Source organism: Sceloporus undulatus, chromosome 7 (assembly GCF_019175285.1).
Source record: "Sceloporus undulatus isolate JIND9_A2432 ecotype Alabama chromosome 7, SceUnd_v1.1, whole genome shotgun sequence".
Lineage (NCBI taxonomy): Eukaryota > Metazoa > Chordata > Lepidosauria > Squamata > Phrynosomatidae > Sceloporus > Sceloporus undulatus.
The window spans coordinates 25,715,962-25,733,814 of record NC_056528.1 but is presented as its reverse complement, the minus strand read 5'-3'; the positions used below and the strand labels follow the sequence as shown (position 1 = coordinate 25,733,814).

The 17,853-nt window shown below is 44.6% G+C and overlaps 2 protein-coding genes across 6 annotated transcripts in view; one reads left to right on the top strand and one right to left on the bottom strand.

Moving 5' to 3' along the window:
* The first annotated feature begins 1,509 nt into the window (after window positions 1-1,509).
* Window positions 1,510-7,289, top strand: GIPC3 (GIPC PDZ domain containing family member 3). Its single transcript, XM_042478862.1, has 6 exons — window positions 1,510-1,803; window positions 2,511-2,696; window positions 3,520-3,700; window positions 4,688-4,800; window positions 5,822-5,903; window positions 7,135-7,289. The coding sequence occupies exons 1-6, from the start codon at window positions 1,510-1,512 to the stop codon at window positions 7,287-7,289; spliced, it is 1,011 nt and encodes a 336-aa protein (XP_042334796.1).
* A 2,391-nt stretch (window positions 7,290-9,680) lies between these two features.
* The window catches only part of TBXA2R (thromboxane A2 receptor), a 25,402-nt gene continuing 17,229 nt past the window's right edge, over window positions 9,681-17,853 (bottom strand). For all 5 annotated transcript variants that reach the window (XM_042480421.1, XM_042480422.1, XM_042480420.1 and 2 more), the window contains 2 exons: window positions 11,323-12,317; window positions 9,681-10,073 (listed from right to left, as the gene is read on the bottom strand). In XM_042480421.1, coding sequence (XP_042336355.1) covers window positions 9,804-10,073; window positions 11,323-12,150 — 1,098 coding nt within the window. In that variant the 5' untranslated portion in view covers window positions 12,151-12,317 and the 3' untranslated portion in view covers window positions 9,681-9,803. The remainder of the gene's footprint in view (window positions 10,074-11,322; window positions 12,318-17,853) is intronic.

The window sequence follows — 17,853 nt, the reverse complement described above, 5'->3', positions numbered from 1 at the left end:
ACTTATGTTGCAATTCTTTAGTTACTTTGCAGTTATTTAGTTATATTGTAATTATACACTTATGTTGCAATTCTTTAGTTATGTTGCATTTATGTACTTATGTTGCAATTCTTTAGCTATGCTGAAGTTGTGCGATTATGTTGCAACTGTTTAGTTATGCTGCAAAGATGTTGCACTGCTTTATTGATCCCTTGCCTTATTTATTTATTCATTTTTAAATTAGGAAGTTCGATTGATCCCTTTACACAGAGAGGAAATGAAATCACAAAGTCATGATTTCCACCCCTTTGCTTGCTTTAGTAAAACTGGGAAAGCAAGTGTGGCCCCCGGAAAAAAATGCTTTTAAATTCTGAACTTTGAAAACTACTTTTTTGTTGTTTTGACAACATGGCCTTCTAGAGCTTGCTGGACTTCAACTCCCATCATCCTTTGCCTTTTGGCTGTGTTGCTCAGGGATGATGGAAGATGGAAGTCGAAGAACCGAGTTGAAAGCAACTCAGAAGCACTTCATGCACATAAGAAGTACTTATTGTCACTCAGAAGCCCTTAATGTGACTCAGATGCACTGAATGGACATCAGAAGCATTTAATGCATATCAGAAGCACTTAATGTGCATTAGAAGTGCTTAATGTGCATCAGAAGTGCTTAATGCGACTCAGAAGCGCTTCATGCACATCAAAAGTGCTTCATTCACTCACATCAGAAGTGCTTCGTGCACATCAGAAATGCTTGGTGTATGTCAGAAGAGTTTAATGTGACTCAGAAGCATGTAATACACATCAGAAGTGCTTACTGTGCACCAGAAGCACTTAATGTGACTCAGAAGTGCTTCATGTGCATCAAAAGAGGCCAATGTGCATCAGACATGCCCGATGTGCATTGGAGCGTTCTTGCCGGTGCTCTGATATGCATCTTTGTAATTCCCTAACAGGGTTGTGCTGTGCTTCTAAGGATTTGTAAAGTTATCCAACGCAGACCGTGATGGAGAATCTTAGCCCCAATGCCCAAGGGTTTATCTGCTGTGTGCGCTGAGATATACCTGTCATCTCAAAGGTGCTGGTTGGGTCCTTCCTTCCTTCCTTCCTTCCTCTCCCTCACCTTTTCCATTTGACTTTCCCTTCTAAATAAACTCAGAGGTCACCAGGTGTCATGCGCTGCTAGTGTATCAGGAAAACATCTATATCCCCAAGAGGGACTAAGAGCAGCTGGGTAAAAAGTAATGGAAAAAAGACAGAGGCAGAAATCCTTTGCAAACATGTTGCCTTTTGGGTGCAGCTGGATGGTCCCTCTTTCTCCAGTGCACCTTTACCATCTTTGCGGTGAGCACCTCAGGGGCAACTTACCTAATTGGATTATTTTTTAGGGGATTGGGTTTCTGGGTGGCGTGCCAGGCTTGGCATCATTTTACAGCCTGGCTATTCCACCTGGAGCTTGAAGGCATAAATAATTTAGCCGCAGGAGCCGTCGCTGCCGTCGTTGGTTGTTTTCGAGAGCCGGTTTTCCCAACAATGCTGCAAAGTTCTGGAGAGCCTCGCAAGAAAGAAGCATCAGAGGGGCAGAAGGGGACGCCCATGGAGAACGGGGTACCCCAAGAAGATGAAGGTGGCCCCCAGGCCCCTTTGGAAACCGGACGGGGTACCCCGGCTCCTGCACCACCAGCCCATCCTCCTCGCATCAGGCCCCGGCTCGTCTTCCACACCCAACTGGCCCATGGCAGCCCCACTGGCAAGATCGAAGGCTTCACCAATGTCAAGGAGCTGTACGCCAAAATTGCAGAGGTCTTCAACATCTCCCCAACAGAGGTGAGGCCTTCGTAGGTTGGACTGGTTAGATTTGTTTGCTGGTAACGGTTTAAGTAACCTTGGGAGACCAGGCTTCAAATCCCTACTTGGCCACGGAAACTCACTGGGTGGCCTTGGGCAAGTAGCACACTCTCAGCCCCAGAAAATTGCATGAGAGGTTCACCATGTGTGTGTTGTGCACCTTCAAGTCATTTCCAACTTATGGCGACCCTAAAGCAAACCTATCATGGGGTTTTCTTGGAAATATTGGTTCAGAGGAGGTTTGCCATGGCTTTCCCTGAGTCTGAGAGAGTGTGACTTGCCCAAGGTTACCCAGTGCATTTCATGGCTGAGCTAGATTGCCATAAGCTGGCAATGACTTGAAGGCACCCAGCAACCACAAAGGCTTAAATACCTGTAGAGATGTTTTGCAGAAGATGGAGGAAGCTTGTTTTTTGCTCCTCCAGAGATGGTGAAAGGTTGGAGCGTAAGGTGGTAGTTAGAATAGTTAGAGTAGTGGTAGTTAGAGTGTTAGACTGGGAGAGCTGGGGTAGAAATAAATTGTTGTTGTTGTTGTTGTTGTTGTTATCTGGATTCATGCTCCCACCACCATGAAATTTATCTAGTGACCTTAGGTCAGCCTCTCTCTCCATCTCACAGAGTTGTTGTGTGGATATAGGAGGGGAATAATACCTACAAGTAACCCTGTTGGCATCTTTCACACCCAGATCCTCTTCTGCACCCTGAACACCCACAAAGTCGACATGCAGAAGCTGCTGGGAGGCCAGATCGGTTTGGAGGACTTCATTTTTGCTCACGTTCGAGGCGAGACCAAGGAGGTGGAGGTGACCAAGACAGAGGATGCGCTGGGGCTGACCATCACTGACAATGGGGCCGGATACGCCTTCATCAAGGTAGAGAGGGGGCATGACGGGTGGCTGGGGAAACATGTGCAGTGGGTGGCTTCTCTGTGAGCTGTTTGACTGATGTTTTATTTTTTGTTATATGTCCCATTTCTCTTGTATTGCAATAACAATTGTGTTTCCATTATCATTGCTAGAAACTGATCATGCCTGACTTCTTGAGTCATGTTCGATTGCTTGTCCCTAACTGGATATCTGAAACTGTGGACAATATGGAATCCTATTATTTCCAATGACAACTTCTGGCCTAAGCATACCATAGACTCACACTAGTGGACCTAGAAATGCCTATGGTATGCTGGCACTTGAAGTTGACCATACAATCACACTGGAGGACTTATAAAAACCTAGAGAGAACACCTTTGTAGGCATTTCTATGTCCTCCAGCATATTCTATGGTATGCTTGGTCTGGAAGGTGACCATAGAATCACAATGGAGGATCCAGAATTACTTCTCTCTAGACCCTAGAGAGAAACTTATTTTTTCCAGACATGGGTAAAGAATTAGCATATATGAAGGTCATACTGGTATCTAAAATATAGCTGTGATACGGAAACAAACATAAATAGTACAGCCAAAAGGAATAAAAATAGATTGCTAAATTCATTTTAAAAGTCTCTCTGTATGTGCAAAATTGTACAGTTTAAGATGCACAACTTAACTCTTGCCCTTATTCTAGCAGCCGTTGCTAAAGATGTTGCTGTTTTTAATGCAACCCAAGGACCACAATCCTCAAGGGAGAAATGTGTGTTCCTGATGTCTCCCTCCCCATCTCCATCCTGGTCCCCTGTTTGAATATCCCTACCTTTCCAGCGCATCAAGGAAGGCAGCATCATCAACCGCATTCCCACCGTCTGTGTCGGGGACAGCATTGAGGCAATCAACGACCAAACCATCGTCGGGTGCCGCCACTATGAAGTTGCCAAGATGTTGCGGGAGATGCCCAGGGCTCAGCCCTTCACTTTGCGGCTAGTGCAGCCCAAGCGAGCCTTCGGTGAGTGACTGCTGGGAGAAGAAGACCAGGAGATCTGAGATGGCTGAAGGAGAAAGGGCAAAACTTGACCAAACTGCAGCGTGCCAGGCAAATGGGCCCATTTCCACACTCCTAAAATTTGTATTTTAGGGAGGAGTATACCAGGTGTAGGAAGGCCCTATTTCACAGGAAGGAACGGGCAAAACCAACTCGGAGTCTGACATGCCTAAGAAAACCCTATGAAATTCACAGGGTCACCATAATACCCTAGAGGCACTAGATCCTCTCTGATCTTGGAAGTTAAGCAGAGTCAACCCTGATTAGTCCATGGATGGGAAACCACCAATGAATTCCAGGTGCTGTAGGCTCTATAACAGAGAAGGAAGTAGCCCAACCACCTCTGCAAACCCTATAAAATTAATAGGAAATTAATTGGTAGTCAACTTGAAGGCACAGAAACAGTTAGTCTTCTGAGCCAGAGAGTCCTAGTGCCTCCCCAAAGTATGAAGCTCATGATTCCATAGGATGTTGTCATAGTCATATGTGTGTTTTTGTTAACGGTCTACAGAATGGCTGGAGCAACCTCTGCCTGGCCATGGCACAATTATAGCGTTATGGTTTCACTTTAACTATCATGGATCCATCCTATGGAATCCTGGGATCTGTAATTTGGGAATGGATCTTTAGAATTCTCCACCAAAGCGCTCTAGCGCCTCACCAGATTCCAATGGTAGTTAATGTGAAATAATAGCCCTATAATTGGGCAATGTGAACGGACCCCTAGTTATCCCAAATACTGCTGCAACAATCTTCTGGAAGAACTGTAAATCAGGCACAGAGGAAGAAGGTTTCAACAAGCCACGATTGGGCCAGTCAGGATGTATGAACCAAGCCACCCTGAATCTCACTTTGGGAGAAAAGCAGGATATAAATGCAATCAGTCAGTCAGTCAATCATGCTTGTTATATTGACTGACCGGCCACCTCTTGGTCCTCTCCTCTCCTGCAGACATGATCAGCCAGCGGACACGGAGTAGCAAGAATGCCGGCGAGGGGAACCTAGCGAGCGGACGGGAAACACTACGGCTGCGTGCCAAGGGCACTGCCACCGTGGAGGAAGTGGTGAGTTTTGGGGATCAGAGACAGGGAATGGGCAGGAGATTGCACACATGGGGTCCCCCATTTTGTTATGTGCAACACAAGCCCTGGCGCAAGAGTGGAAACACTTTTTATCGGCACTGGCAGCTTGATGCAGAAAATGCCAGCCTGCCTCTTCTTGGTTATTTTTGGCTAGAGAAGACCCACTGAATCACTGATGAATTCAATGATTTACATAGATAAACCCACTCACATGGGGAAATCCAACTGAATCAATGGGTTGGAACAGGCAATAGGATTCAGGCCTGAGACTGGAGCATCCTCCTCCTATTGTCTGGATTTTACAGAGAGGGTTCCGATTACAATTGGCTCTCCATGTTTGCAGCATTGACTTTTATGGATCTGATTATTCATGGTTTGATTAATATAATAAATAAATAAATAAATAAATTATATTCCACTTTTTCCTCACGGAATCAAAGGAAATTACAAAATTCTCTCTAGGAATTTCTAGGTCCTTGAGCGCAACTATACCAGACGTTGATCATAGAGCTGTGCTAGAGAACCTAGATTCCCCCTAGAGAAAGCACTTCTCTAGGCACTTGTAGCTCCTCCAGCATGATTCTATGATCAACCTCTGGCAGATGTTGACCATACAGTTGCAATGGAGAGCCTGGAGATTCCTTGAGAGGTGTTCTCTCAGATAAAAAGAATATTTTTTTATTTGCGGTTTTCCACATTCACAAAAGTCCTTCACCCCTGATCCCAGTGAATGTGGAGGGACCACTGTATGTTTGAAAAGTCTTGTTGGTTTAGCCTTCAAAACAGTGCTATTCTGACAGAAGAAATGCCTTCTGAGGTCTGCAGCAGGCTCATATGTTTGTGATGATTTGAACCCGGGTCTCAGGAGTCTCGTTACTTTGTCTTCCATGTCACCTATTGTGACACATTCCCTTGGTTGCCATGCACGGAGACCCCTGTACAGCACATTGTCTTAGTACCGTTTATTCACTTTATTATTGATCTTCTCCCCTCCTGTCTGCAGCCGAACGAGTTTGAAGAAGCTGCCGCTGGAAAAGTCGATGACCTCTTGGAGAGCTATATGGGGATCCGCGACGTGGAACTGGGTGAGTAGGGATACAAGTGGTTTCCATGACATGGAGGGTCAATGTCTCCCCTTTCCCTGCCTCTCTATTGCATCGACACGTCCGAATGGACTCCCCATATTCAGAGGCAGTCTACCCTAGGTCTTAAAATTCAAAGCCATGGCTGTGTTAGTCTGGAAAATCAATATGCAACGGGATCTTGCAGCACTTAAGACTTGAGTTTGAAAAAATTACTATTCCAAATCCACCTGATGAAGAAGCCAGTGGAGTTTCAAAAGCCTGCATTATGTATTTACCGCATTTTAGTTGGTCCCATAAAGGTACTGTTGTGTGGATTTGGGGTGTTATTGTAAGTAGCTGATACAAAATACTGGCCAAATTTTTCCAGGTTGAGCCCAGGATATTAAACATTAAACACTGTTGGAAGCTGGACGCCAACTAGGTCTTTGGTCAGATCCAGAAAGGTGGTTCCTACATATTCCTAGAGAAAGGTAAAACCAACTGCTAAAGATGGCAGAAAAGAGCTGCCCTGTATAGGACAGCAAATGAATGGAAGGATTTTGATAATATACTGGCCGAGCATCCCTTATCCAAAAGTCTGAAATGTTTCCAAATGCAAAACCTTTTTCATGGATGGCTGAGACAGCAACACCTTTGCTTTTTGGTGGTGTCCACAACCTTTGTTTCATGCACAAAAGTATTAAAAATATTGTCTAAAATTACCTCTGTTCATAAGGTGTCTATGAAACATAAATGAATTTCATGTCTAGACTTAGGTCCCATCTCCAATATTAGGTATACGCAAACACTGCAAAATCTGGGAGGGGGGGATCCAAAACACTTCTGGTCCCAAGCATTTTAGATAAGGAAGACCCAACCTGTATTTCAAAATCTGGAAGAAAAACAATCTAAAATACAGGACGCTTCTGGTCCCAAGCATTTTGGATAAGGGAGACTCAAGCTGTATTTGTCTATACCAAGCCTGAAACAAGGGTGGGCCACTGTTTCCGAGCACAAACCATTTTTGCACTTATGGGCCTCCCCCAGGCTGCATTGGGGCTGTGAAAGATAGCCAACTTTTTTCCACTGAGAGGTAGAGAACTACCTGAATTGCTCCTTTTTTCAGCCCTTTTAGGTGCATTGAAGCATTTGCAGGGGTTGCTTTTTGTTTGCCTGATTTTGTAAAAGAATAAAATGGGGATATATCCAACCCGCTCACCACATCACCCTCACCCATTCCCACTTTCCACAGCGTCGACTATGGTGGAGATGGCCAAGGAGAAGCAGGGTTCAGAAGACTTCGCTCGCGGCCTGGATTTGCTGCTGGGCGAATTTGCCTTTCCAGAAGAGTTCATAGCCGAGGTCTGGACAGCGATCTGTGAAGCCGGGGGGGGATCCAAGGAGTGATCTGGGGGTGAACTGGGTTGGGTAGGTGGCACCCCTTTTCAACCATTTCCTAGCACTAATCCCCTTTTCCGTTTCTTTGCTCTGGCATTCCTGGTTTCTCCGATCATTACTGGCCACAAATCTTCTCCCAATCTGTCATGTCTTCTCTGTAGCATTTTGCAAACTAATACGCATGGCTGGGGTTCTGCTTGGGACGCATGTCTTCATAAACAGCCCGTAAAAGAGAGTTGAGTAGTTTTGCAATATCCGTATTCATCTCAGGGCTGCTGTGACCTTATGACATATGAGTGTCCACTGCTGAATGTGGGAGTGACTGATGCACCACGATCCGATGAGCAAAAGGCACCAACATGCACATCTGGACAGTGACTAGGAAATATTGGAGCATAGCAGAAGTGCCCAATGTGCATCAGAAGTGTCAAGACGCCTATCAGAGACATCTTGCCTGCAATTGGATGTGCATCTTTGCAATTCACCATCATGGTTTAGTGGCATTAATCCAACTTAGGGTGCATCTGCACAGTAGACATAATGTGGTTTGATGCCACTTTCACTGCCATGCCTCCATCCTACAGAAAAGGGTGTGTTCAGCTAAGCATTGGCCTTTAAAAATCATCACCATCACCATCATCGTATTAACAAGGAATTACACTGGAAAAAACAAAGCCACCTAGAAAGCAAGTACCTGACTTGTGACATGTGTACATATATATGTGAAGTTTTGTTTATGTCTGTTGGTTTGTTTTTGAAATAATAAATCATTATTTTAAAAAACAGATTGCTCCTTTAGTACTGTTTCATCCATGCACATGGCCATGTCAGTTTTTCGCACGCGCATCCCACTTGCTGCCCACTGGTTCCAGGAACAAGGTGCAGAGTATCAATTGAAGAGTTAGGCACCTTGTTCTGACCTCAGAGAGAGTGATTCGCACCCACACCGGCAGGTAACACAGTAGGAAGTGTTGTAAATAGCTGCCTGGTGTCACTCCAGAGGGCTCCGCAAGGTGACTTTTATTGACCCATTTTAAGATGGCTTGGTGCCGAATGTCTGTACGTTGTTCAGACAGTTCGCATCAGAACCAGAGATTTGATCTTGCATTTTCTGGATTAGTCATCATGGAAAAGGGGGAAATATGTGTTATTTGGTTTATGTGGACAGGGCCACAGTCCCAGTTACTTGTCTTGCAACAAGCCAGCTTAGTGTAGTGGTTTGAGCGTTGAACTAAAACTCTGGACACCAGGATTTGAATCCTAGCTCAGCCATGTAAACCCACTGAGTGACTGTGGGCAAGTCACACTCTCTCACCCTTAGAGGAAGGCAATGGCAAATCTCCTCTAAACAAATCTTGCCAAGAAAGACCCAGGATAGTGCCTTCATAAGTCAGAAATGACTTGAAGGCAGACAACAACAACAACAACAGCAACAACAGGGCTTGCAGCCCATCTTAAAAAAGATAAGACTGACAGACATGAGAAAACCTCACAGGATTTATTACTGCAACAGTCATGCATAAGATCTCCATGCACTTTGCACTGCCTAACCTGGCCAGCCATGCTTGGTTGGGGATTTGGGGGGACTGTAGTCCAAAATAAATAACATTTCCAAGCTTTGTATCCTTGCGTTTCCCGTTCATACTTTCAGATCCCCCCACTCCCTTCCGCAAACGATCAATCCATGTTGAGTTTTAGAACACAAAACCAATCAATCACAGATGTTTCAAAGCATCTTACAATCCTTTCAGTCCCAATTACTGCTTGCCATCCTATCTCTTCAGCTGCTTTTGAAATGTCCTGGATTCCTTCCCATCCCTCCTTCATCCTTGGCTTACTTCAATTGCTGCAAACGGCAATGTGCAAAAGTATTTTACACTCCATTAATTTGGCAACAGATAAGGAATAGGCACAACTTGCCCTTCCCAGGGCAAAAATGTGGAGTCTCCACCGATGTGAATGCCTGTCTTTTGGAGGATTGTTACCACCCCAAAAGGACAGTGGCAGAAGAAACATTATTATTCGTTTCATTTCGTGATTATTCCTCCAAACAATTTTGTTGGACAGGTGCATTCAAAAAATGACCCGCACTGGGTGTTAAATATGGTAGGTACACCGCTAATCCATTGCTGACATGCAGGTTTTAAGGAGCTCGTGCTGTATTAGATACACGAAGGGTGGCCAACATGGGGCTGAAAAATGGGATCTAAAAGGGGCAAAGTTGGCATGGAGGGTGGCACTGGGATCCCCTCACTGTTGCAAAGGCTAGCAGAAAGCTATGAGTGGTCTCACAAAGCACAGCCACGTCTCCATTCCTACAACCCAGCAGTTCCCAACCTTTGGTCCTCCAGATGTTATAGATGTCACCTCCCAAGCTTCTGGGAGCTGATGTCCAAAACACCTGGAGGACCAAACTTTGGGAATCACTGCTATAACCACTAGGCTTTACTGTCTTGGGGAGGGAAGCCTCCATTTTGGATGGGACTGCTCCCCTCTCCGCTAAACACATTGCAGATGCTTCTTCTACTGGAGGACCGACTCCTGGGTAAATTTCCGACGAAGGGATGGGTTGATCACAGGGTAGAGGGAGATGATGGAGGGCCTTGGCTTGAAACTGGGGTAGATGCGCCTCAGGACGGCCCGGCGGAAAAGGATGTAGACCCAAGGGTCGAGGATCTGGTTCCAAGTGGCCACCCGGAGGTAGATGAGCAGCAGCTTCTCCGTCTCGTGAGGGATCTGGTTGGGCTCCAACCCAGGAGAGGGTTTCTGGAGAGCCGTCTGGACAATGAGTATCTGGAGCAAAACCAAGGATCAGAGATCAATTGCTATCACCATTGGATGGAATTCACCATATAAGTGAGGTAGCATGGTGTAGTGGTTTGAGCATTGGACGACTCTCTGGAGGGCAGGGTGCAAATCCCACTGGGTGTGACTTTCCAAAGGTCGCCCAGTGGGTTTCCACAGCTGAGTATGGAATCGAACTCTGGTTTCAGTCCAGCACTCAAACCACTAGCCATGCTGGCTCTAGGCAGTTTATTACAGTTTATTTGTTTGTGTTTCCCCTTAGTAATATGGAACTGAGATGGCTTAAAGATTTTAGCAACAATTCACACAAAGATTTTTGTGAGTTTTTCAGGCTATGTGGCCATGTTCTAGAAGAGTTTGTTCCTGACGTTTCGCCAGCATCTGTGGCTGGCATCTTCAGAGAATGCTGGCATGGAAATGAATGGGGTATATACTCAGTATACACACACACACACACACACACCACTCACTTCCATGCCATCATTCTCTGAAGATGCCAGCCACAGATGCAGGCAAAACATCAGGAACAAACTTTTCTGGAACATGGCCACATAGCCCGAAAAACCCACAAAACACTATGGATGCTGGCCATGAAAGCCTTCGACTTTATGGCACACAACAACAACAACAACAACAACAACAAGTGAGGTATGCCTGTACAGTGGTCCCTCTACATTCACTGGGTTTAGGGGTGAAGGAATCCCATGAATGGGGAAAAACTGCAAATAGAAATTACTGTATATACCCAACTGTAAGTCAGCCTCATGTATAAGTCAAGGGCAAGTTTTGGAGCCATAATTATGGATTTTGATATGATTCCTGGATAAGTCGAGGGCAAAATTTAGGGCCATGAAACAAAGGATGTAAAGGATGAAAGAAAGGAAAACAATGACAAAGAACTTACAAAATTCCAGGAGGCATCACTGTTTGTGCTCATATTAAAAGCTGGATTGAAGAGAGAATACAGGGCAGTCAGTGCTTCCAGGACAGATTACTCTCTTGCTTTTCACCAGGGGATGGTTCCTTTTTATATAAATAAGAGTTAAAATACAATACGCATGGATAAGTCAACTCAGGTTTTGGGGGTCACTTTTTTGACTAAAATTTCTAGACTTGTACATGAGTATATACAGTAATCAAAACCACAAATAATCAAATCTGCAAAAGTCAAATCCACGAAGGTGGAGGGGCCAACTGTAATTCGTGTTGTGCAAAGAGATGTAGTTAAGCAACTCACCAGTAGAGGAAGCCAGCATACACTTGCAATGACCATGATGCCCACCAGTTGGACCATCATCTCCACCTCGCTGTCCCTTCGGCGCTGGACGGACTCGGAGTCGTGGTAGACTCGGCAAAGGGTCACCACGCTGACCGTGTTGAGGAGGAAAGAGAGGCCCACGCAGAAGAGGCCCAAGAGGGCAAAAAGGAGGCAGAACGCCACATTCCTAGCATCGTGGACCAATGTGAGGAAACACCAAGATTTGGGGTACTGGAGGGTATAGTCCCCCAAGCCCAAGATGGGCAGGACACCCAAGAGGAACCCCAAGGCCCATACCACACCAACCAAGGCCCATGCCCGGCGTTTGGACATGCTGGTGGATCGAGAGAAGGGCCGGTTGATGCCCAGGAAGCGTTCTCCAGCCATGGTGGCCCCCAGCAGGAGAGGGCACTGCCCGAAGAAGACCATGACGAGGCCCATGAAGTTGCAGAGGTGGCACCCGGGGTCAACCCGGCGCCAGTCGAAGCGGAGGAAGTGGTAAGGGATGACGATGGAGAAGGTCAAGAGGAGGCCCAAGAAATCGGTTACCACCAGGCCGCAGAGAAAGATCAAGAAGGAGGAACGGGAGCGGCTGTGCATCTTCCGGGAGGAGTTGACCAAGACACACAAGGCAAAGAGGTTGGAGCAGAGGCCAATGAGGCCGAAGGTGGTCGAGAACCATGGCGATGCAATGGACGCCCGAGAGTCCTCCGAGACGTTGACCCCACGGAAGCAGGAACCGAGGCTGTACACCGGACTAAAGTTCCCATTGTCCATGGCCAGGGATGGTGGGGTACCGTCCCACATCCTTTGTCTGTGGGATGGCTGCCACCACAATGTCCCTCAGCACAACCTCATGTGGCAAAACCTGAAGCGCTCGCCTCCCAAAGCTGCGAAATCACCCTTCAAAGGCTTCACCTGGTCCATCTTGGGTGCTGCAGTTTCAAGGCAGGTTGCTGCAAAGAGCTGAGGCGCTGAGAGAAAGAGGGATGGATAATGAATAGCAAGTTTATGAGTACAGTATTGCATACTTTCAAAAATGAAATCATTCAAATACTATCCTGATATATATACATCATACTCTTCAACTATCCCAATTTAGCAATTCTCTCTCCTTCTCCCACTTTCCTCCTCTGCTGACTTCACTTGCTGCATGAATTCTTTATTCTACCTTTTTGCATGGAAACTAAAATTCTGTTCAAATTGGAGAAGGAAAAGGGGGGAATGGAGTTTATTTACCCTATGGCAAGAGAGGCCCATTTAATCCTCCGCTGTCCCACTTTGTCTGCTGCTTTTAAAATGTCCCAGCTTCTAGCTCCTCCTATTTTGTCCCTATTGTACTTCCATATATTAGATCAATGGCTCCCAAACTTTAGTCCTCCCAATGTCTTGGACTTCATCTCCCAGAATGCCTGACTATTGATCAAATCGGCTAAGGCTGTTCAACTAGAGTTTGAGAACCGCTGTACTAGATGGGAGAGACTCAATTGAGTTGACCATGGATGTCCATCTGCACGACCTGAGCAGAGCAATTGAGGATCAAGGGACTTGGAGACATTTCACCCATGAACGGCAGTGGACCCAAGGGCATTTAACAACAACACAGCTCTAGCCGTAGAAACAAATGGAGGAATGGGTTGGAAAGCATGGCTACAGACACTGGTTTGGAGTTGGGAAAATGAGTCTGAATGTCAAAAATAAAAGCCTTGAGCCAGCCGATCCATTTCAGCTGTCAAACTCCTTGGTGGTCGAGTTGAACCCGTGCCAGTGCCAATATTGTTGAATTCTCCCAAGGGCAAGGTCAGCCTGACCCATGAGACGAGATGCAGAGAACAAGATTCGATGACATCTCTTCTCTCCCAGATCAGATCAACAGCTGCATTGCATTACTTGCCAAACATAAATCAAGTTGTCAGAAACCCAAAGGCGTAAGAAAGAAGGAATGTCCGCCTTTGCAGAAACTGATGCAAGAGGAAGGAGTAGATGGAGTCGCTACCAGAGGCCCGTAGAGACCAGACCCTTTGGAAGGGAGCATATCATTAAAGCCCAGATCAAGAAACAGAAGCTAGACAGGCCTGATCTTGGCGATTTCAAGAATGAATGCAGTTGGACCAAGTACCAAAAAGTTTGGTTTTGCAGGACTACAATGAAGCCTGAAGTGTGTTAGAAACTTAAGCAACGGCAAATACTAGGGCTGAGTCTGCATTGTAGAATTAGCACAGTTTGGCACTGCTTTAACTCCCCTGGCTCCATGCTCTGGAATGCTGGGATTTGTAGTTTGGTTAGCTACTTAAGTCTTCTTTGTTTGGAGAGCCTCAGTGCCACCACAAGCTACAAATCCCAGGTGGAGCCATTGCATCTTAAGTGGCATCAACTTTATCCTGCAATATGGCAGCAGGCTTAGTTAAATGGAGTTTTATGAACTCTTGACAATTCTAGTGGGCCCTTGCTATCTTCCTAGGTTTGGTTCCCGGAAAATCTGTGGATGCTCAAGTCCCATTAAATGCATTGGCAGAGTAGAATGGTGTGTATGTATATACTCTCGTCCCTCTGTATTCGCTAGGTTAGGGGCACAAGACCTCCATGACTATGGAAAAACAGCAAATAACAAAAACAGTATGTTTTTACCTGAGCGGACACCTCTCTAGGAATCTCTAGGTCTTCCAGGGCAACTTTGTGGTCAACGTTCAACAGACACTGACCATAGAGTTGCAACGGAGGAGCTACAAAGGCCTAGTAGAGTGTTCTCTCTAGGAATCTCTAGGTCTTTCAGTGCAACCCTCTCTGAACAAACCCTACTAGGGGGGAAAACCACCCTTCAATAGGGTCGCAGCTGTCTTGAAGGCGCACAAGAAGAGTTAAGGGCTGACTTTTAAGTCAGCAGATGCAGCGTATTGTCTTTCCTCAGGATAGGAGACCCATATCTGGGACTTTCTGAAGTTTGGCAAGAGATCTTAACAAGACAGATAATGATTCGCGGAATGAAAACAGCTTCGTTGGGACTCCAGAGAACTGCCACCCCATTAATCCTGCTCCGTCGGTCCGATGGCTCCGATCCCAGGATGGCCGGGAATAGGACATTGCCTTTTTAGCATCTTTAAATGCCACATGTGTTTTGCAGCTGGGAAAGGCAAGGCATGCCAGAGGCGGGGAGACAGAAGACCTGTCATGGGCTTGGAAATTTACTTTATAATCCCTGAACGTGCCGAGATAAACAGACTCAAATGGCGAAAAGTTACGAGGGGTGTTTTTGGACCAAAAAGACTATTTGTTTGCATAAGATTCAAGGAGGTCCCAGCCAAACTCATCTTGTTGCGGGCCTTCGAGTTGTTTCCGACTCACGGCGGCCCTAAAGCAAAGTGATCTTAGGATTTTACTTAGGAAAAGATATTAAATATTGTAGAAAATAGGTTCAGAAATGATAGCTGTATATAAGATTACATGTATAATATCTATATAATAGCTGTTTTTAAATCTTGTAAGCTGCCCTGAGTCCCAACCCTGGGAGAAGAATTGGATACAAATAAATAAATAAATAAATATAATAATAATAATAATAATAATAATAATAATAATAATAATAAATATGTATTTATCATTTTCCTTTCTGCCTTTAGATAAGAATGTACTTTTAAATGGATTGTTTGCTTGTTTTTATGTTTCTTATGTCTAATAAAAAGTATTTAAACAAAACATATAACATATACTATCATTGAAACAAGCAGATGAATACGCACAAAAATGCTCATCACAAGCATAAGCTACCTAAATACGAAAATATAAATATATATAAAAATACTTTAAAAAATACAAAGCATACTAAACATAAAAAGCCATTAAAAAAAGAAACTTCCAAATCTATGTAATATTTGGGATCAAAATCTAAATTGGGATCAAAAATCAGACCAAGGGAAAACGCATAAGAAATGACAGACTGGCAAATAAAATGACGATACAAAGATAATGAAATGGAAAAGGAATGTGTGTTGCCATGAGAAAGTTTTATATATATATATATATATATATATATATAAAATATGTAAAGAAGTTTAATATGAAATATGGTAAATAAGAGGTAGTGAACTGGGTAAATATCTCTATAAAATATCTATCTATCTATCTATCTATCTATCTATCTATCTATCTATCTATCTATCTTCTATATAGATATGTACCCAATTTGCTACCTCTTATTTACTGTATTTCATCTTCATCTTCATTACATATATATATATATATATATATATAGGTGATTTATTTAAAAAAATAAATGATTAATGGTTCCAATCTCAAAAGGATATCGGCCAAATAATAATAATAATAATAATAATAATAATAATAATATTTTTACATTACGCAAATTTAAATCTAGTAGAAAAGAAACCTAAAATCTATACACAAAAAACTGCAGGTTTATAAAATATGCTTTCACATTTCAAAAATAAGAAAACAAATATAAATCTATATACAAAAACGAAACAAAACTGCAGGTTTATAAGGCATATGGACTTCCCATAGTTACTGTATGCTTATCATGTCGGCTAATTATAAAGACAACGGCAGAATAATGAAAGATGTAATGATGAACAGAAACTCAAAGAGAAGAACACTGAAGGAAAGGAATTGGCTGTCCCTATAGATTCGGGGTCCTGTGTCGCTTCTGATCCCGCTCGATGACAGCTCCCATCATCCTTGGCCAACAAGGGGTCAAGCATGCTGGGAGCTGCAGTCCAACCTTGTCTGGACAGTCATCCAGTCTCCTTCCCACCCTTGCTGTAAGTTTTCCCACGCATTTAAAAATAACCCTGTAACACAACGCTGGCCTCTTCCAGTTTTTCACTGACTTTACAAGCCAGCCTTGTTTGCATCAGTGGCTGTTTCTGCAAGGAGCCTTGCATTATATATTTTTGCTTCCCACCGAGATGGAGCCCAGTGTCCTAAGCCTCCTCCTAAATCCGTCCCTGTCTGCACCCTCCGCCTGCTGTGTGTCACTTTCCATTTCACTGCAAGACACACACACACACACAATACACTAAAGGTACCACATACTGTCTGAGCTAAGCAGGGTCAGTCCTGGTTAAGACTTGGATGGGAGACCGCCAACGGATAGCAGAGGCTGTAAGGCTGCATTTAAAGGGAAGGAACTGGCAAAACCACCTCTCAGTCTTCCTTGCCAAAGAAAACCCAAAGAAATCCATGGGGTGGCCATAGTTTGACTTGAAGGCACACACACACAATGCTCTAAAGGCACCAGATCTTGTCTGATCTTGGAAGCTAAGCTGGCTCATCCTTGGCTAGGACTTGGATGGGAGACCTCCAACAAATAACTAGGTGCTGTGGGCTCTATTTCAGAGAAAGGAACTGGCCAAACCACCTCTGAGGATAACCCTTGGAAATGTATGGGGTCACCCTAAGACAACAAGCGATTTGAAGGCACATACCCACAGGCACCGTACACTTTTAGGATTTTCTCCTCCAAACCAGAGCGGTTCCCTCAATGTTCATTCTTTCCCTTCTCCAAGGTGGCCTGCAGCTGAAGAGAGAGTCGAACTCGGGTCTTACCCAGCCTCTGCGTTCCCACGGTCCTGCTTTTTTAATCTGATGGCCTGGAGTGCATTTCCAGAGTCCGAAACCATGCCTAACCTTATCAGACAGATTACCAGGGAAATCCTTTCTGCTCCTCATGGCAAAGGAATCCTCTCCCTTCCCTTCGCCAGCACTTCTGAAAAACTAGTTCCCCCTGTTGCTCTGACAGTAAATGAAGGTTGGCATTCCTGGTCGGGAAATTGGGGAGATCAGATGCATTCAAGAACAGTTACGGAAGAGACATGGATGGACTTGCCCAGTTTTGAGATTTCTAACAAAGCTTACAATACATTGGAGGAATTTTAGTGTTTTCCTTTTGTGATGCCAACTAGGGACCCAGCCTGGGAACGGATGCCCCAGGCGACCTTGCAAGGCTTTCCAAATTCACAGCATTGCTTTCCAGGGTAGGTGGAAACATTCATGTCCATCGGCCAAATTCCTCTCCCTTGACTATATCCTCCAGTTCTGCCATATTCCACATATTGTTTTGTCTTGAGTTAATTTTTGTTAACTTTGCTATCTAGTTTTTGTTGTTGGGTTGCGCGTGTGTCACGCTGGGGGTCCTGAAACGCCTCGATGTTGCACACTTTGTTATTTGCGTGTGCAACGTCGAGACGTTTCAGGACTCCAGGCATTAAAAACATACACATATATAACACAAATAAAATAATGTATAACAAAAATTAATTGACCATCATCAATATGAATGGAAGGAGGAGGAGAGGAAAGAAGGAAGGAAGGATTGAGGGTCTCACTAAGTTGGAAATGACTTGAAGGCACATGACAACAAGCCCATTCACCACATGTTCCATGCACCACAATCCACACGCTCTTGGACTGCAAGTCCCATCAATACTAAACAGCAAGGGAGGGTAGGAATTGCTATACAGTGGAAGGGTTTGGTTCTGGACCCTCTAGAACAGT